Genomic DNA, 22,593 nt, shown 5'->3' with positions numbered 1-22,593 from the left:
CTGTGGGGACGATTCAATCATAAACATAACTCCTTATCCTCAGCCATGTTATATCATTCAGAAAGTAATGCTATCATAGTTGTGCCTTTCTCCAGCATGTTTACAAAATTACATATTATATAATATTATATTAAATAGAATATATACACATGTATACATATGTCATGGTGTATATTTTCTGTCACTGACTATATATCCCTAAGGTGAGTGTCACTGTCTTTCTTTTCCCTCTCTACCTAATGCAATTTATATTCTTGTTAACAGCACAATGACACATGCTGCTTTAATTGATTATCTAAATAAGCAAAGTGACAAGTGCTGAATCAGTGATTCCATTTTCAGTTGGCTCTTTAATTTTCTTCCAAAATTGTTTCTTATTATTATCACAAATCAATTTTTATGATTGAACACCAGATTTCAGGAAATGCTAATTTAGACTTAAAACTTTTAGGAGTTAAATGTAAAAATCTAAGTAATTAAAATTAATATTTTTCACATCCCTGGAATTCTTGGGTTAAAACTGTATATAAATCAAAACATATAGTAATTAAAGCTTTTTAGATGTAGTACTTACTCTGCAGTTTTGTTTGATTTGCAACTGTCTAAACTATAGCATTGTAACTGCTAGGCCAGCAACTACATCCAGGCTATTTCCTCAGTTCTTGTAGGTATTTTATGTACATACATTGCTAAAGCAAACTTCTCCAAGTCATATCTCTCTCTCTCTCTCTCTCTCTCTCTCTCTCTCTCTCTCTCTCTCTCTCTCTCATGCATGTCTGTCAGCTGAAAACCTTTTGTTTCTCATTTTTTGTGTTAATAATGAAATTCAGTAGTAATTTCAAGTAATTACATGCATTTAGTTTTATTCAAATAATTACACTGTATAATAAGTTAAAACCTTTGCTATGTGTTTTATTATGCTCTATTAATATGCTTTATAAATTGAAATTTATATGAAAATAAAAAGTAGATATAAACTTTTCTGAATCAAATAAGACTGTGTCTTTAAATCTATTTATGTGGTAATGAAATATATTGAAAATATGTGTCTATATACACTATTTTATTAATTCAGAAGACTTTGGCTATAGCAAAATTCTGTACAACCAAATTAAAAATATGCTAATAGTTCACATTTAAAATATCGTAACAGTCAATCAATTGGGGTTGCTTTGATCATAGTAGGTGTAGGCCCATGTCAATGATCTTCACTCAAAAATTTAATACTTTGTGGTATATGGATATATTTTTGTGATATATAAGCCCTAGATGTCATATAATTGAACCATTTTAATATATGCTTAAGTGAAAATTTTGGCTTGATACACCTTAGCCCGTACTGTGCTGATGTTAATGAACATAATTCTTAATAAATCAGTCTGTCATATTAAAAAGTATTATAAATACTGTTTTCTCTGAATCATATAATTACAAATGCCAGAAAACTAGTAAAACGCTTAGCTAAAATAGTGTTTATAACAACAAAAATAAATAATTTAAATTTTCTTTTAATTATTTTGTGTAATTATGTCTAAATGCTCATATTAAAATATAAAAATAGATGTACACAATTTTCTTGTCCATTAAATGTAGCCTATGATGTTTTGGAATTAAGTGAATTATAATTCTTACCTTGATTTATTGACCTACAAAAGTAAAATAATAAAAAAGTTTAATTTTCTAAGCTTAAGAGTGTCCTTTTATTTGAAGAGGAGATCAAGCATCGTCCATATATTATCCTGGCATAGCACACTATTCTACTTAACAAGGAACTTCTATGCCCTGGGGACAACTTCTTTCCCATGTTAATTTCTAATTATACAGAATCCTGTTTTCCTGTCAGTCATAAATTTAACATACCAAGAAACAGAAATTAAATGAAACAAAACAAACTGACACATGCATATAGTCAGGCTTTATTTTTTTATTATTAAGAAATATAAGAATTGAAAATATAAGAAATTGGTGACAACAATTTTTGAAGTATTAAAGATTGAAACTAAGGCTTCCTGGATGGAAAGAAACACTCAGCCAATGTGTCATTTTTTATTGCTATTATTTTTTGAGGTAAGAGACCACTGGATGAAAAATGTGCCGTGATCAACCAGCTTATGTATTCATAGTGCTGAAGTCAGTTGCTCCTGACATATCCCTAAGTGTAACTGCATTTTATGTGTGGTAAGACATTATAACATAACTGAAAGTGTGCACTGTCTTAGAGCCGAGTAAAATGAACTTTCTTTCATCATAAATCCCAAAACACTTTGATATCTTCAACATTGCTCTCCCATTCAAACCTACATAGTCCAGGATGGGAGCATTCTATTTCAATCATTAATTGTTAAAGTGGTTACATCCTAGATATTAACATATCTGTATCTGTAGGTCAGTTTGTTTTTCCATCTTTTAGGTTACCACCTAATGATGTGAACCATCTTTCACATGTCTATTTAGCTGTATATTACTTTGTTCATTCCCATATAATAATTTAGATTTGCAGAAGTTCTTTTTATTTTTGTTACATTGAGTTAAATGTTCAGAAGGCATCTTTCTTAAAAATTTTTATTTAGAGATATGGATATTTAACTCTTCATTGTTAGCATATGTCCTGTGGATGAATACCGACATGAATGTTTACAATGTATATTTTGAATAAGTATCTAAAGTTGACTAAAAATGTTTTAAAATGATTTTATTATTTTGTTTTATAACTTTTAAAACTTACTGAATGCAACCACATAATAAGATTATAATAAATAGTAATGCATGAATTAACAATTAGTGAAAAATGAAGTGATGGATTTGACAAATAATGGAAATGTTGGAGGAAGGAAAGAGAAATAATGCAATTATTTTGTAGTCTTAAAAACAAAAAATAAATTTATATTGACAACTGAAAGAAGGAAGGAGAGGAGGAGAGGAAAGAAGTATGTTTACTTCTCAGAGGCATTTGTGAGTTCACATATCTGTGAATGTATGTAGTGGAATATGCACAAATACATAATGATCTTCACACTTCACTCCCTATGTCTTCATATCTACTCTATGATAGTTAAACTACTTTTTAAAAGTTAAAACAATACTAAGGAACTAAAATACTTCATTCTTCTTGCATAACAACAAAAGTGATATAATTAAATTTGATGGTAAGTCTGAAAGCATTAGAATTAGTGCTGAGTGGAACAGAAATCATTAAAGCCATGGCTGCCATGCTCTATTACAGTGATATAAATATCACTGTCAATATTTTTGCTCTTGTTTATATAAGTAAACGAAACATGCACATTCATCTATGTAATTAAAACAATAACTCATTACATATAAATATGCTTTGTTTTCAACATTGTATTCAAGATCAATTGTTAGATACCCCATGTTTGGTTAAGTGTTGTCCTCAATATCTAGCATATTCATTTATTTTTCCAACATTTTCTTTCCTGTCTTACTTTCTGTCTGGTAATATTCAACCCCAATGGACATCTTAGTTTCTAATGTAGAAATTTCCTGAGGTTCTAACCTGAGACAATGAGCCACAGGAACATAATGACCGCTGGGAGAAGGACAGCTGCCACCTCCTAGTGACTGTCCACCTTATTGGATGTACCGAGCGGCATGGTCCACCTTGATACCACCTATGTAAAAGAACAACCACAACAAAAATGCATACAGAAGGCTGTATTTACATATGGTTGTGAATACATCCACATGCGTGTGTGTGTGAGTGTGTGTGTGTGTGTGTGTGTGTGTAACAATTATAGCTAAAGGAAATGAGACAATAAGAGAAAAAGAGTATAAGGGACTCAAGGGTGGGTAACTGGGAAAAGATAGAGGAAGAAAAGGGAGGACAGACATTGATATAATCCTATTTCTATGTTATTTTTAAAAGAACCCAAATGATGCATGAGTTTCTAATGCTGATAGGAATAAGAGGGAGATCCGAGACACTGCTGGTTGTTGTATCAACAGTATAAAAGATATAAAACAAAACTAAATTAAATCTATCATATGGCACAGCTATACTACTATTCATCCAAATCATTTGAAGTTAACGTGTCAAAGATATGTCTTCAAATAAATATCACCTACATTCATTTTCACACAAAGAATTGCACCTTTAAAGAGATACAGGCATATTCAATGGAAATAAGAAATCATATTCAATTATTAAAAGATATGTATGGTTTGTGCTTTCAATTCCAAGCTTAAGACTTTGAGGAAAACTGGGAATATCCACAGTTGTGATAAACTTGGGTTTCATAGGAATTCCATTATAGTAGTAAGAATATCAAATCAATCATTCATTTTCCATATAAATATTCTGTAATAAACAGCAAAGTAGTAACACACCTCATCTTTACTCCATCATAATACAAGTGCCCTGAGTGGATACATATTTTTCAATTTATGAAAAGTATAGGAGAAAATATACTATGGTTAATATATTTGGCAGTACATTCTTTTGTTTGTTTGGTAATTTCCAGGGCTACAGAAAAATAACATGGCTGTACATAGTAAGCTAGCTCTACACCACTGAGCAATTTAAGGCATATTAGGATAAATCTTGCTTTAAAAACTTCCTCAAATCTTTTACATCCTTACATTTATGGAAAATGTGATATACACCACAAATTAAATAAAACAAAAATTATGCATGAGGATCAACTAAATTGTAAAGCATAATTTTGGATAGTTCAAAAGTTAATGGAAGGTATGTCTATTGTTGTTTTGTTTGTTTGTTTGTTTTGGTTTTAGTACCAGAACATCACACAAGTTTACTTCAAATGTAGCAGCAACGATAAAATTGACAAGTTTAATTCTATTGATATTGTCACACTTTATGTCTTGTTCTGGCAGCCATTTCTCGTTTCCCAGCAGGCACCCTGGCCATTTAAGACACACTCCTTCCCCTTTTCTGCCGTGTTCCCTGAGCCTTAGGTGCAGAAGTTTAGTTGAAGATATGTTAGTTGTTGCTGACTCCTCAAAATTTATTGTTCTCTGCATTATACTTGGTCTGTTTTTTAATTGTCTTTAATTTTTATAAAGGAAAGATTACTTGGTGAAGATGTTTGCCCTAAAATTAAAAACACACCAACAGATTCAGCACATTTTAAATGTCTATCTATCATCTATCTATCTATCTACCTATCATCTATCAATATCTATATGTCTATGCACATGCAAATAATAATGAAAGAAAAAAAGAAGCTATAACTTTGAGAGGGAGATCGTCTATGTAACTTGGAAGAGATTATGTTAAGGGGCATAGGAGAGTTTAGAAAGATGAAATTGGCAGGGAAAATTATATAAATATATTTTACTTAAAATATACTACACTTAAAAGGTAAGTGCATATGATAACATAGAAAAAGTTACCATGTAAATTGGAATCTACATTTAGAATATTTCTGATAAGTGTGGAAGAAACCATTCACTTATACATAAATCTATGGCTCTATATTTTAAGTAAAAGTCTTTTCAGTGCGGCGATCACTTCCTTGTTCCTGAGGCTGTATATCAGAGGATTGAACATGGGGGTCACAATGGTGTAGAACAGAGAGAGCAGTTCATCAGTTCCTGCAGAGTGAATGGACTTTGGCCTCAAGTAGTTAATGGTAGCTGACCCAAAAAACAAAACTACTACCAGCAGATGTGACGAGCACGTGGAGAAGGCTTTGGCCCGACCTCTGCCCGTCGGTAACTTAAGAACTGTGGCGATGATTCTGGTATAAGACGCAAGTATCATCACAAACGGAGAGGCAACAAATAGCATAGCCACTAAGTAGACAGACAGCTCATGCACTGAAGTGTCCCCGCAGGCCAGCTTGAGAATCGGGGGAACGTCACAGAAGAAGTGCTCTATTCTATTAGAATTGCAGAAATGCAGAGAGAATATCTGACAGGTTTGTCCTATCTGGACGGGGATGCCTCCAAGCCAGGACCCTGCTGCCAGCTGAGTGCACCTTGCTGGGTTCATGATCACAGGATAGTGCAGAGGATGGCAGATGGCCACATAACGGTCATAGGACATCACGGCCAGGAGGAAACACTCAGTTGCTGCCAGAATTAGGAAGAAAAACATTTGAATAGCACAGGCCAGAAGACAAATTCTTCTATCTTGAGTCCAAAGATTGTACAGAATCCGAGGGAGAGTGACTGATACATAACAGATTTCCAGAAGTGAAAAATTGACAAGGAAAAAATACATGGGCTTCTGTAGTGCAGGGTCAATTCTGACTATCACAATTATGAAGCCGTTTCCTATTAAGATAATCACATACATTATGGAGAACATGCCAAACAGAAATCCTTGTAGGCTGGGAAGTTCAGAGAACCCAAGGAAGAAAAACTGTGTCACCGTGGTAGCATTATCCTCTGTCTTCTTCTCTGTGTGTTCCATCTGTGGAGATGGAAACTAAATAGGGCCATAAAGAACTTTATTAATTTTGTTTTGTTTTGTTTTTTGATTACATGTTAATGTATGCTCTAGTATAGCAATAGGGCATGTCACTTTTCAACCATCACTTATTCAGAGACAGCACTCCAAATTAATACTCCTTTATATAATGAATGGTTCTTTTCTTTTAGTTTACATGTTTTCTTCTTACCTAATGTGTATATGTGTAATAATTATCACATTTAATGTTAATAAATTTTTAAGGTTAATAAATATTTATTTTATTATTTTTAATAAATTTTTGTCGTTTTTCTTTTTGCCCACCTTCTTCCACATCCTCCTCATCCCCTTACCATCCAACTTTATGTTCTTTCTCACTCTCTCCAAAACCTGAAAGTCAAATCAAACCAAAAAAGAATAAGACAAAAATCAAAACAATAGACCACCAAAACCGAACAAAACAAGCAGTCTATTTTGTGTCCTGTGCATCCTGAGCATGGTGTGTGGTTTACACACGCAGTAACACTCCATTAGAGAATACTGACTTCCCCATTTCCCAGCAGATATCCATTGTAGATGGGTATGTGGGAATTACTTTAATTTCATCTACTCTTACAGAAATAGCTCAGAACCTCATTTCCTTTCAATATTTATTGAATTACAAATTAAGCCAAAGAGAAAGATGATATCCACAGCAAACAGGAGAAAGAACAGCAGTCACAGTTAAACACTTACATGTGGATGGTGTTCCCAGAGTTTAGCTGTAAAGAATAGGGACAAGTTGAGCTCATGTTAAATATATTTAAAAACTGAGAATTTTATGATGATAGGAATGTGAACTTATAATTTCTTTCCTTTCAGAAAATTTTAATATTAAACATGAATGATAGATAAAATAATTAATAAAATGTGAAAATAAATTAACTGAATATTTAATGAGCAGAAACTAGTAGGTAAGGGTTGGCAATATGGAGGTGTGATATTTTAGTCAGAATTGCACAGCACAAATGTTTTTACTTTTTCAACTCATGTAAGCATTTACTCACCCATTTAATTCAATATAAATTAATTATGTAAAAAATGTTAAACTGTGTGCTTATTTATTGAAATGAAGAAAATATTATGTGTTCAGAGTTTGCTCAGCCACAAGTTGCCCATACAGCTGCCTCCTTCAAGATCACACAATGAGAAAATGCCGTCTTGTTTTTCTACTCATTGTGTGTACTCCTTGTTATAGCTTTGTCTGTCATTTCTCACTGCTTAAGAAGAACGCATCTCTACATTGAACTGAACTAGGTTTGTAACATGTTAAGATAAAAATTACCACGAGCAGATTCATTTCTTCTCTATCTCTATAATTTCTTAAAAATTGATGTATTAAATCTCGCTGATTTTCTGTTTGGTTTTAGGTGAGGGAGCCACAGTTTTAATTCTTAAAAGAACAAATAATTTTACTTACATTTATAAATTTCTTCATTTAAAACTACATGGAAAGAGAGAGATACTGCAATTGTATGATCAAGATGTTCTTGCATTCTTCTCGTTTATTTGTGGTTCTGCTATAATGCAGGGCTTAATGATAAACAACTTTACCAATAGCCTGTTCCCTCAGTATAATTTCTCCAAACATTTCTTCAAATGTTATAACACATCAGTTTGATTGATGCCTCTACCAATTGGAAAAAGTTTTTGGAAACCTTTAGAACTGTGTGATTATAGTAAGAAAAAGAAAACCAGTAATATTTCAGGTAAATCTAGGTATACTGGATTCACTTACTTTACCTTTATTTAATTTGCATTCTTTATGAAATATTAATTTCTATTACTGTAGCTTTCACTGTGATATTAAGTGGAACATCAGAGTAAACTCCTTTTTTTTTGTTTCTCTGATCAAGTGTAAGAATAAATTAAAGATGGTGAATAAGATGTTTCATGTCTTTAAAGCCGAAATTAAACAATGAAATGCTTCCACATCACGTAATAATGAATTAACAATCAGGAACACTTTGGTTTTCAACTCATTTCAATCATGTTCATCAACATTTGATCATCTGTTATATAGTTGGAACTTCATACTTAATACAAATACATTTAAATATATTCCTAGTCCATAACTAAAATGACTTGGTACATATTAGCACATAAGTTAATTATATTCATCACAATAACTTAACCCATTCTCCCTTTATTTTAAAAGTTTAAATTTTGTTTTCATTTGATCTAATATGTCTAATATAAGAACAATAGGAAGTCAGCCTGATACTTGCAGTTGAAAAAGGCAGAAATTCATGGCTTCTTTCAATATTTTGTGTGATTCCATTTTAATAGTAATATTAAAAAATAATAGTACAAGTAAAAGTAAGTTTGATATTTGCCAAAAGTAGCTAACGATTATCAGTTGGACCTTAAAATTTAGCATTTTTACCTTTATTAATTGATAAATTTCAGAAAGTTATTAAAAATTAGCTTAACTGTTCTTAAGAATTTTCTTTTTTTGTCAGACACTGGCCATCTTCTAATATATTCTATTGGCAGAAGACACACTGAGACTTAAGTGGGTGATGTGTGCTACTCTGGGGATAAATTTCTTTCCCATGTTAATTTGTAATTAGATGGAACAAATTTTTCGCCACTAAAGGAGTTTAAAATAGTAATAATAATGAATAAATGAAAAAATCCATTGGGCTGTCATTATCATATTATATATGCTTAGTATGTTCGTTTTGTGTGTGATTATTGAGAAATGTAAGTTCCAAAAGCAGACATGCAATAAGTGGCAACTACATTAAATAGGGTTTGCGTTCTATGTTTGAAGTACTGGACATAGAGCCCAAGGACACTTACATGTTAAGAAAGAATCTGTAGTGAGATCTGGTACCCTCCTCCGGTGTGCAGGTGTACATGCAGAATACTGTATACATAATAAATAAATCATTTTTAAAAATGTATTTAAGAACATAGTAATTGGCAACTTCCATAGAGTGAAAACTTTCGAGGCTGGAAAGAACATTAATTATGTAGCCTTACCCCTCATTAAAAAAAGAAAGAAATAAAGAAAGAAAAGAAAGAATTCTCCCAGTTGTCTAATTTCTCAATTCTTTAGTTCCTTAGAATCATATATTCACTCAGGTGAACACACCACACACACATAGACACACAGACACACACACACACACAGATACTCACACATACACACATACACATACTCATGCAGGCAAACACATAAAAACATTGAATAAATATTAAAAAAATAAAAATAAAATGCCATGGCCTCTTTCTAATTTTACTATATTTTATATATTCTCATGAAATATATGAAAACTGAAATATAATTTGTCATTATCTACTGTCAAAGCATTTGTATGTGTTCCCAGAATGAGTCTGTTGGTTTTTTTTTTTTTTATAACTTCTGGGTATATTTCAGTAGTATTTGTTTAACTAAATCATTATTTATCACAATAATTATTATTTGTATGTGTATGTAAAACATGAATCTTGTCAACTACTCTTAATATAATAACAGTTATACAATTTTATGCACCAAACTGAGTACATTTAGGGACTTGATATGGTTATGTAATGAGTAAATCCAGCATGTGATATGTCATTCTTAAGGTTTGTAGCCCCAGAAAGAAAACAAAAGACAAACCCTAGGATTTTTTTTTTTTTGCAGAGACAAAACTTATTTTTTTTTACTTTTTTTCTCCTTTATTAATTTATTCTTGTTACATCTCAATGGTTATCCCACCCCTTGTATCCTCCCATTCTTCCTTCCCTCCCATTTTCCCCTTATTCCCCTCCCCTATGACTGTTCCTGAGGGGGATTACCTCCCCCTGTATATGATCATAGGGTATCAAGTCTCTTCTTGGTAACCTGCTGTCCTTCCTCTGAGTGCCACTAGGTCTGTAAGGCAGGAGACACTGTCAAGAGAACAAAGCGACAGCCTACAGACTGGGAAAAGATCTTCACCAACCCTACATCTGACTAAGGTCTAATATCCAAAATATATAAAGAACTCAAGAAATTAAACACCACCAAACCAAATAACCCAATTGAGAAATGGGGCTTGAAACTAAACAGAGAATTCTCAACAGAGGAATATCAAATGGCTGAGAAACACTTAAAGAAATGCTCAACCTCCTTAATCATCAGGGAAATGCAAATCAAAACAACTCTGAGATTCCATCTTACACCCATCAGAATGGCTAAGATCAAAAATTCAAGCGACACCACATGCTGGCGAGGATGTGGAGAAAGAGGAACACTCCTTCATTGCTGGTGGGAATGCAAACTAGTACAACCACTTTGGAAATCTATCTGGTGCTATCTCAGAAAAATGGGAATAGGACTTCCTAGGATGTTTTATGATAGATGATTTATTTAGGTAGTCATATATAAATCAAACTCATTGCATGTAGAAATGAATTTTTATTATTCATTTAATGATCATTGCTATTATGCTTGTCAGTTTTTAAAAAGTGTCACTAATTCATGAAACTGAATTGTTGTTTCCAATATGTATGTAACAAATAATAGCCCTCTAATATAACTAATTATGTCAACCATGCCCAAAGTTCTTTGTTAAAAATTAATATTAAACAGAATTTAATGGAATTTAACATAGAATGAATTGGAATTTGTGATAAACATTTCATTCATAAACCTAAGAACAAATGAGTTTGTTTTTGTGATTATTATTGTTGTTGTTGTTGCTGTTGTTGTTCTTATTGTTGTTGCTGCTGTTGTTGTTGTTAATTCACATCACATCCAGATTGTATTCCCCTCCATCCTGTCCTCCTGTTTCCACCCCTCCCCACCCCTCCTACCTATTCCCTTCCCCTAGACCTCTGACAGATGGGGTCTGACCACAGCCCACCAGGTCTCATCCACACATTCTGTATACCCCTCCTCTGTGTTCCCACGGGGCCTCTCTACCAAGAGGGATTGATGAAATCCAGGGCAGCCCATGCCCTCTCTTTCCCATGTGGAGAATGAGCTGTCTATTGGCTACACCTGGAGAGGGGGTCCAGGCCTTCTGTTTGCACTGTCCTTGGTGGGCGTATCAGTATGTGCAGGAGCCCTGGGTCCAGACCCATCAGCCTTGATACTCTTCTTGTGGAGATCCTGACAGCGCCTCCCATCCTTACATCCATTATCTCTCTCATAGAACTCGCAGCTCTTCCCCGTAAGCACAGCTGCAAGTCACAACATCTGTCCCCATCCTCTGCTGGGTGGAGTATCTCGGAGGACATCTATGTTGGTCTAATATCCACTTATAAGTGAATATATACCGGATGTGTCTTCTGTTTCTAGTTCCATCCATTTGCCTTGCAAGATTGCCTTGTTTTTGATTGTTGAGTAATACCCCATTGTGTAAATGTACAAGAGTTTCTTTATCCATTCCTCAGTTGAAGGACATCTAGGTTGTTTCCAGATTCTGGCTATTATGAATAAAGCTTCTATGAACATAATTGAGCAAATTTCCTTTTTGTAGAGTGGAGTATCTTTCAGCTAGGAATGGAATAGCTGGGTCTTGAGGCAGTGCTATTCCAAGTTTTCTGAGAAAGCACCAGATTGATTTCCAAAGTTGTTGTAGAAGTTTGCCATCTGAGCAGCTGTGGAGGAGTGTTTCTTTTTCTCCACATCATCTCCAGCTTGTGCTGTCATTTGAATTTTTTATCTTAACCCTTCTAGTAGGTAGTAATATGGAATCTGAAAGTCATTTTGATTTGCATGTCCCTCAGGAAGAAGGACATAACAACAGATATAGAGGAAATCTGAAGAATTGTTAGGTCTCACTTCAAAGGATTATATGCCACAAAATCTGAAAATCTAAATGAAATGGTCAATATTCTTGATAGCTACCAATTAACAAAATTAAATAAAGATCAGATAAACAAACTGAATATTGCTATATCTCCTAAGAAAATAGAGGCAGTCATCAAAAGTTTCCCATTTAAAAAAAAGCCAGTGCCAGATGGATTCCAATGCAGAATTCTACCTGTCCTTTAGTGAAGAGTTAATACCAATTCTCTTCAAACTATTCTTCAAAATAGAATCAGAAGGAACAACTCCTTCTATGAAGACACAATAACCTTGATACATAAACCACAGAAAGACTCAACAAAGAAAGAATTTCAGACCAATTTCTCTTATGAACATTGATGCAAAAATACTCAACAAAATACTTTCAATCTGAATCCAAGAGCACATCAAAAGTATTATTCACCATGATCAAGTAGCCCTCATTCCAGGCATACAGGGGTGGTTCAACATATGGAAATCCATCATACAAACACACTGAAAGAAAATAACCACATGATCATCCCCTTAGGTGCTGAAAAAGTATTTGATAAAATCCAATAACCATTCATGTTAAAAGACTAGGAGTGATCAGAGTAACAAGGCACATATATAAGCATAGTAAAGGCAATATACACAAGCCTGTAGCCAACATCAAGCTAAATGGAGAGAAACTTAAATAAATTCCTCTGAAATCAGCGACAGGACAAGGTTGTCCACTCTCTCTGTGTCTCTTCATTATAGCATTTGAAGTCCTAGCTAGATCAATAAGACAACTAAAGGAGACTAAATGGATGCAAATTAGAAAGAAAGAAATCAAACTATCTCAATTAGTGGGTGATATGATAGTATACATAAGTAATCATAAAAATTCTATCAAGGAATTCCTAAAGCTGATGAACACCTTCAGCAAAGTGGATGGATACAAAATAAACTCAAAAAAATCAGTAGCCCTCCTGAACACAAATGATAAATTGGCTGAGAAAGAACTTAGGAAAACCATTCACAATAGTCAAAATAGTATAAAGAATTTTTGTGTAACTCTCACCAAGTAAATAAAATACTTGTATGAAAAAAAAACCTTCAAATCTCTGAAAAAATAATTTGAAGATTTCAGATGATGGACAGATCTCCCATGGATTGGGAGAATCTACATAGCAAAAATGACCATCTTACCAGATGTAATCTACAGATAAAATACAATTCCCATAAAAATACCTACACAAATTAGTTTCAGCACTACACATAAGGTTCAATTTTGAAATGCTATTGTTTAAAAACTGAAATAGGCAGAGATATAAAATAAGCAATTTTTATTATTTTATTATAGACATATGAAAAATTATATTCATCAGTTACAGTTCAAAGAAGCTCAGGGAGTCTTGCAGAATATATGTGGAGAAAATAGAGGCACCCAGAGGGAACAAGAACTCCACAAGGAGGCCAACAGAGTCAGCTAACTGAGAACCATGAGCTTTACAGAGATTGAACCACCAAAAGAGAGCATGTGTTGACTGGACCTAGGTCCCTGACAGCAGATGGGTAGCTTTGTCTTCATTTGAGTCTCCTAGCAATTAGAGTGGGGGCTGTCTCTGAAATGTACCTGTTGCCTGCTTTTTTATGAACACTTTCCCCAAGCTGGCCTACCATGTTGGCCTCAGTGGAAGAGAATGCACTTAGTCCTGATGAGGCTTATTGTGATGGAGCAGGATGGGGGAGAAGGACCCTTTTTCTGAGGAGAAGGGGTGATGGAAACGTTGTGGGAGGGCAAGACAAGGAGGAAAGGAGGGAGGAGGTTGTGACAGGGTTGTAAAGTGAATTAACAGCAACAACAACAATAATAATAATAAATAACCATCCAGTGTTGAAAAAAGTTACTTCCAAAGACCCACCTACTAAGTGTCTCAGATGCTGCAAAGGCAAACATTGCATAAAACATGGTAAATCTAACTATGATGCTATGTTCACATTTGAACTCCTCACAGAATAACCTTCAGCTTTGCACACAAGAAACTATTTCCCAAATATTAATCTAAAATCAAATGGGTATGTATATGTCACAAATAATTTTACTAGACTGGAACTACTGAGTCAGTAAATACCCAAATAATTATATAAGGGGAAGGAAACAGATTTAAGGAAATTAGAGACACAGGTACAGAGGTCTCCGTTATCAGGGAGGTACTCTCTGGTTCTAACATCTTCCTGCCATGGAAGGTGTGGTGGTGGTCAGGTCCATTTTTAAATATTCTTGATCTTTCCTAAATAGATGGCTTCAATAGGTCCATTGAAAAACTAAGCCCTTGATTCTTGATGGTTTATCTAATCATTTCTGCAAAGGACAATTACAAGAAATGGCTGGAGCCATGCTTACCACTAATGGTAAAGCCTTTTACGATAGCTCAGGGCTTATGAGAGAGGAACTAGCCTGATTTTCAGTACGAGGATCCACGGTTTCCCTTCCTGAGCCCATAAGAGTCCATAGAAAACAGATGAGCTGGAATGGGTGGCACCATGGCCTTCACGTAAAGAGAAATGGCCATCTGTTCATAGATTAGTAGAAGGACAAAAAAACTTGGCCTCGGTCCCTGGAATTCTCCAATTGTGTCATTCAGGAAAAAAAAAAGCTAAAGAGCAAGAGAAATTATTACATTATTTAAGAACTTTTAGCTACAGATGAACAAGATGGGACATTAGAGCATGGCACAAGGCACTGCAACACTTGGTAGATATATTATAGTCTTGGATATAAAGGACCATTTTAACTCTATTACACACACCAAGGGAATAGGGAATAAGGAAAGCTTTGATCAGAAATGACAATGGAATGTGTTGCCACAAGGGATGAAAAATATCCTTACTATGAGTCAGTGTTATGTATTTCAGGCTTTTCCCTCTCCTTTATCTTTTTTTCCATTTTACTCAGCCTGAAGAAACAGAGAAGTGTACCCTCTAAGTGGCCCTGCCCATATGCAGGTCTTCTCTGCTCAGATAAGTTTCTCTAGAGACACCTTTACAGACACACTTAGAGGTGTGTCTCCTAGGTGACTCCAAATCTCATCAACTTGACAGTGATGGTTAACCATTACATCATCTTGTACCATGATACCAAGAGAGTTGTACAGGTGTGTTGAATGGATAAACAATGATGAAATGAATGAATGTGTAGAGTGCATAATATAGATTTTGTTTATTCCATTACAGGTATTGCCCCCTGCCCCCCACTGTTTGACATTGTCACTAAACAGGTCTTAAACTTGAACTGAATTGTTAGGTGAGAAAACAAAAGATTTGAAGCCCCTACCATCTATATACCGCATCTGACATATTTTTCTTAATTTGTTCACTTTACATTCTTAATTTTAGGCACTTCCCTCATCACCGCCAGTCCCACCCTCCCTGCTTCATGCCCCCTCCCCTTCTCCTAGTCCTCAGGAAGGGCAAGCCCTCCTCCCCTATCATCTGACATCAACTTTTCAAGTCTCATCTGAACTACTTGTATCCTCTTCCTCAGTGGCCTGGCAAGGTCACTCCATGAAGGGGAAGTTACTAATGAGAGGATACCAGAGTCCATGTCAGAAGTAATCACTACTCCCCATATTATGGGATGCACAAGGAAACTGTACTGCCTATCTACTACATCTGAGCAAAGACTCTATGTCCTCACAATGCATGGTTCTTGGTTGATGCATTATTCTCTGCAGCACCTCCCTCCTCTGCCCGGATTTGTTGGCTCCATTGTTTTTTCTCATGGAGTTCTTGTTCCCTCCAGGTTTCTTTATGCCCCAACTCTTGCATAAGACTCTCTTCACTCAACCCTGAAAAATGGCTGTGAGTCTCAGCATCTGCTTGGATTGCCGCTTAAATACTGTCTGGATGTGGCGTGTCAATGTCTCATTGGTTACATTTGGATGCCTCATTAGCATGTCTCATTAGCATGTCCCATTAGCATGCCCACATTAGCATGCCTGCAGATGAGAGGCTGTGTTGGAGTACTTCATTTGCATACCCCTGTCAGGAGGGGTGCATTGAGGGGCTTATGTCTGCGCATGTGCGGGAGCTGTAGCAACTGTAACAGTTGCCATCTCAGGTCACCGCCATTATCGGGTGTGGCCGCGCCTTACATCCAGCAGCAGTGGAGGAGTGTTCTCCTTTCTCTATGCCCTCACCAGCATGTGCTGTCTCTTGAATTTTTTATCTTAGCCATTCTGATGGGTGCAAGGAATCTCAGAGTCCTTTTAATTTACATATCCTTGATAACTATGGATGTTGTTAAATGTTCTTTAGGTGTTTCTTGGCCATTCGATGTTCCTCTGTTGAGAATTCTGTGTTTAGCTATGTATCTCACTTTTTAATTGGATTATTTGGTTTGGTGGTGTTTAACTTCCTGTGTTGTTTATATATTTTTGATATAAGCCCTTTGTCTGATGTAAGGTAGTAAAGATCTTCTCCCAGTCTGTAAGCTGTCCTTTTGTTCTGTTGACAGTGTCTTTTTCCTTACAGAAGCTTTTCAGTTTCATGAATTCTTAATTATTAATTGTTGGTCTTTGAGGCTGAGCTGTTGTCTTTTGTTCTGAACGTTATCTCCTGTGCCAATGAGTTCAAATCTCTTCCTCACTTTTTCCCCTTGATTTAATGTGTCTGGTTTTATGTTGAGGTCTTTAATCCATCTGGACTTTCATTTTCTGCAGGGTTATAAATGAGGATCTGATTGCATTTTTCTACATGGAGACATCCAAGTGGACTGGCACCATTTGTTGAGGATGTTATCTTTTTCCATTGTATGGACTTAGCTTCTTTGTCATAAATCAAATGTCCATAGGTGTATGGGTTTATTTCTGTGTCTTTGATTCAGTTCCATTTATACAGTTGTCTGTTTCTATGCCAGTACTATGCCCTTTATTTATCGTACAACTTGCTCTATTGTACAACTTGAGATTAGGGGTGGAGATTCTTCCACAAGATCTTTCATTGTACATGATTATTTTAGCTATTCTGGGTGTTTTGATTTTCCAAATGAAGTTGAGACTAGATATGTAAAGAATTATGTAGGTGTATTGATAGGGTTTGCATTGATTCTGTAGATTGCTTTTGGTAAGATGGTCATGTTTACTATATTGAGCCTCCCAATCCACTAGCACAACAGATCTTTCCATCTTCTGATATCTTCTTTGACTTCTTTCTTCAGAGACTTGCAGTGTTGTTTGTTTGTTTGATACAAGTCTTTCACTTTCTTGGTTAGAGTTACACCAAGATACTTTATGGTTGTTATGCCAATTGTTGAAAATGCTGTCTTCTTTCTAGTATTTATTTTTTGCTTCTTTGTTAAAAAAAATATCAGTTGCTGATAATCTGTATAGACTTTGGACTTATTCCTGGGACTTTAATTTAATTCTACTGATCCATGTGTTGATTTTTGGTCCAAGCCATGTTTATTTTTTTAGTACAGCTCTGTAATAAAGCTTTAGATGGGTGTGGTGATGTCTCCGGTTGTTCTTTTAGCATTTAGAATTTTTGTTTGGCTATTATCGGTCATTGAGTTTCCAAATGAAGCTGGAAATTGTCCTTTTTACTTCTGTAAATATTTTGTTGGAAATTTAATGGGAATTTCATCAAAACTATAAATTGCTTTGGGTAGTGTGGTCATTTTCACTGTATTAATCCCACCGATGCATAAGCATCGAAAATATTTCTATCTTCTGATATTTCTTCAATTTCCTTCATCAATAACTTAGTGTTTTAATCATACAAGTTTTTCACTTGCTTGGCAAGAGTTACCACATGGATATTTTATGTATTTGAGGTTATTCAAAAGGTGATGTTTTATATTGATTCAGTATGTAGAGAGTGAATAGTCTTTCTTATTCTCGATTTTAAGCAAATTCCTTGCATTTAAGTTGATGTTGACTATGGGCTTGCTGTAAACTGCCTTATTATGTTGAGGTATATTCCTTGCATCTTTGTCTATACAGGACTTTTATCTTGAAGTGGTATTATATTTAGCCAAATACCTTTTCTACACCTAATGAGATGATCATGTGTTGTCTGGCTTTCATGCTGTTTATTTTGTGGATCACATTTAATGATTACATAGGTTCAATTATCCCTCCATCTTGAGAATGATGCTTTTACTATAATGGTGAATAATCTACTTGATATGTTCTTGGATTCGGTTTGTAAGTATCTTATTGATAATTATGCATATAATCATAAATAAAATTAGGCTATACTTCTCTTTTTATTGGATCTTTGTGTGGTGTAGGTATCAGAATTGTGGCTTTATACAAAGAATTAGGCAATGATTCTTATGTTTCTGTTTTGCAGCATATTTTTAGAAATATTCACTTCTATTCTTTCTTAAGAAATCCTAGTATCAGGGGTCATGGAGACTAGAGAATCTATGCTCTAACTAGACAGGATTCCTAGGGAAGGGAGGGGAGCATCAACACACACACACACACACACACACACACACACACACACACACACACACACACACATCCTTTGCCCTTAAAATGTAACCTTCCAACAAGATGTGCAGGGATAAAGATGGAGCAGAGATTAAGGGAATGCCCATTCAATGCCTGGACCAACCTGGGACCCACCCATGGGAGACAGCTAACCCATGACACTATACTTTGTTATGCTTGAAGACTAGAATTTAGCATAGCTGTCCTCTGAGAGGCTCAGCCCAGCAGCTTATTGAAACAGAGGCTGAGAATCACAGCCAAGCATTGGGCAAAGCACAAGAATTGGGAGGAAGAATAGAAGAACCCAGAAGGAAAAGGAGCTGCATAAGAAGATCAACAGAGAGAGCTAACCAGAGCCCAGGGGACTTTGTGGAGACTGAAACACCAACCAAGGACCATGACTGGACTGTACAAAGGCCTCCTGCAAAAATATAGCCATGGGTAGCTTGGTCTTCATGTGTGTCCCCTAGTAATTGGAGCAGAGACTGTTTCTGACAGAGACTCTCTTGCTTTTTGATCACTTGCCTTCGGCATGGCTGAATGGCCAGGCCACAGGAGAAGAGGATGCGCTCAGTTCTGATTCTATTGATGTGCTGGGGTGGGTTGGTGGTGGTGGGGATCCCATTTTCCAGAGGAGTGGAGAGGAGGCAAGGGGAAGAGGGAAAGAGGGTATGGCCAGGAGAAGGCAGAAAGCTAACATCACTATGGAAAGAAAGAAAGAAAGAAAGAAAGAAAGAAAGAAAGAAAGAAAGAAAGAAAGAAATGTCCTAGAAATAATTCTACACAATTATGGACACATGATTTTTTACAAAGAACTCAGAAGTGCACCCTGGAAAAAAGACAGTATTCTCTGCCAGGTGGGTGGGAAGTGGTAGTGGGGATGGTGGTGCTTCAATGTTACTAGGAGTTATAAATTTGCTCAAATTAATAATTTGATATTGACATACCATTGGTTGTTAATATATGTCACAATGTTTGTATATTTTAAAGGCTTCCAGTTGGATAGATCACTCATTTTAGAAGTATGTCCTTGTGTTTATCTGATTGCCTCAATATCAATTGTAATGTGCCCCATTTTTCTCTATTTTTATTCATCTCCTCCCTCAGCAACCTTTAGTTAATTTGGCTAATGATTTATCAGTCTTAACATTTTTTAAAGAACCAACTATATTGTTTTAATTTTTCAAGGCAGAGTAGCTCTGTGTAGTCCTGGCTGTCCTGTAACTTTCTCTGTGGAACAGGCTGGCCTCAAATTCACAGAGAAGCACTTGCCTGTGTCTCATCAGTACTGGGATTAAAGGTGTACAGCAGCATTGCTGGGCTTCAACTTCTCTTTTAAATATATATATAATTTTACATACACACACACAAACACACACACAAACACACACCCACACACATGAAAAATTTGTGCATGTGTATTTCTATAGTTTTTTATTTCAGCCCTGAGTTGATAATTTCCAGGAGTCCATTTTTTGAGGAGTTATTACTTCTTTTTATTCTATATCTTTCAGTTATGCCATTAAATTATTATTATGAGATTTACCAATTTTTGACTTATTTATTTTATTTTTTGTTAATAGATTTATTTATTTTTAGTAGGTACATAGTGATATGAACTTGCCTCTTAAAATCTCCCTCATTATATCATTAGTTCTGAATATATTTCTTATTTGTCTATTTATCATAATCCTTTAAAAATATTTTTCTTATAATATATTTTGATATTTTTTCTCTCCTTAATCTTCCCAGATACTATCTACCTCTATTTTTTTTGAGAATAACTGCACTTTGACATTATTCTTTCCAAATACAATGTTTTCTTTTACTTGTCACAGGAATTCTTGCTTTCTTTGGTATAGTACTTTTACTGGAGTCAGAAATAATTTAATTTTAAAAAGTAGTTAAGATTATAGTGAGTATGGCATGTGGCAATGCCCTTAATATCAGAACTTGCGAGGCAGATGTGGGTAGATTGCTGTGAATTCAAGACCAGTGTGGTCTACAAAGTGAGTCCAAGGCAGCCAGGGCTACACAGGGAAGGCCTGTCTCAAAATCCATAAAAAAAGATTATATGAGTTTTCTTCTATATGTGTTAGTAGAAATATGAAAAGCCATTGGAGATAATTTGTGTGATTGTTAATTATTGTTACTTTGGGGGAAGCAAATCAACTCATGTCTGTACTGGGCCTATGAAGAAAAGCAATAATGCATAAAAGTAACTCCATTTTTAATTTATCTTTTCACCATGAGTATGATACTAGTATCTATAAAATTTATATGTCTACAATGCATCTTAAAGAACCTATGCATTAAAAAAAAGAACCTATGCATTACCACACATTTTTAACCTTATAAATGTAACTGAATCATATGACTGTTTATATAATCTAGTTATAGCTTCTTTCACTAACAATGCTTTTTTCATTTTGTTTTTTTAACAATTTCTCATTTGATAACTCTGTGTTGTTATTATTGTAAAATCATCATACATTTTATAAATTCTTAATAAATACATTAATATCTAAAATGAACCTCCCTAATAATAAACACTGACGGAAATGCCTATATATTCTCATCAGTGGGTAAATACCTACATAGGGACAGCCTGTTGGATAAAGTATGATAACTATTATTTTGCCAGCATTGGTTGATATTTCTACCTTTATGCATAAAGGTAAAACTGTCTTTTGTTTTTAATTTGTTATTTTATCACTCTGATGGCTATGTGCATATCTCATTTTGATTCACTTTCAATCTTGCTTATTTTTAATGAAAGAGTCATTATGAAGTTGTTTTCAGTAAAAAGTAATTTATTTGGTGATTTAACTCTCAAACAAATTATCGTATAACATAAATTAATTCCTACTATAAGACTATTACCATATACTTGAAATCTTTTATCTTATTTGTAAAATATTGACATAAAAGCATGCCATACACATGCTTATAACATATTGTCTTCCTATTCCTATATTCTTGTGCATGTAATGTGTGTGTATGTGTTTGTTTGTGTGTGTGTGTGTGTGTATGTACTAATGTAGGTGTTTGTGTGTGCACATGTAGATGCCAAAAGTCAACTCTGAGTGCCATCTTCAGTCATGCTTTATCTTATTGTTTGTTTTTCCATTTTATTGAAAATAGTTTTTTCTAACAAAGTATATCTGACAATATTTCTCTCCCTCTCTACTCTTCCCGTTTTTTTTTCTCCTCACCTCCCATCCTATCTAGGTATATTCCACACGTGTTTCTTAGTCAAAACCAAACAGAATTCTAAATGATAATAATTATAAAATATATAATAAGATAGAGCAAAAAACTAACACATCAGAATTGGCCAAGAAAAACAAATGGAAATAACAGAGCCCAACTTAAGAATCAGAGACCCCTTCATTCACCCAATCAGGGATCATGTAAAACCACTTAAACTAGGAGCCATAATATACACAAGAGGACCTGGTGTGGATGGATGCAGGCCCTGTGCATGCTGCCTCAATCTCTGTGAATTCACAGAAGCTTTCATCATGTTTATTTAGAGAGCCCTGTTTTCTTCATGTCCTCCATCCCCTCCATTGATTGTATCTCAATCAATCATATGATATTCTTGTTGAAGTTAGTTTGACTGTTCTATGGTTTTTATTTGGAGAATTTCTTGTATGATATTTAATTTTTTTTCAGTTCAAAATTTCACTTTCAATGATATCTTTGGAAGAAGTGCAACTTTGACTTATTACAGTTGGCATATTTATTATTTTCTCCTTTGTTATATAAAATTATCATTAATAAGGAAATATAAGTAATATACATTGTTATATGAAACTAAAACAACTATATATATGCACAATTGGATATATATATATATCTGTAGTTAATACATAAAATTTTTGAGCAACAACTTTAAGGCCTTTATGACATCTTTATTTCTA

The 22,593-nt window shown here is 34.6% G+C and overlaps 1 protein-coding gene across 1 annotated transcript; it reads right to left on the bottom strand.

Moving 5' to 3' along the window:
* Positions 1-5,452: 5,452 nt before the first annotated feature.
* On the bottom strand, positions 5,453-6,397 carry LOC311606804 (olfactory receptor 10AG1-like; the record flags this gene model as incomplete). Its single annotated transcript, XM_084798215.1, has 1 exon — positions 5,453-6,397. One exon carries the CDS (start codon positions 6,395-6,397, stop codon positions 5,453-5,455), a length of 945 nt encoding a protein of 314 aa, XP_084654341.1.
* Between the last annotated feature and the right edge of the window lie 16,196 nt (positions 6,398-22,593).

The sequence above is a fragment of the Acomys minous genome, assembly GCF_964271855.1.
Source record: "Acomys minous genome assembly, chromosome: 10".
Lineage (NCBI taxonomy): Eukaryota > Metazoa > Chordata > Mammalia > Rodentia > Muridae > Acomys > Acomys minous.
Note: the sequence above shows the minus strand (reverse complement) of the source record. Positions and strands in the feature narration are given on the sequence as shown.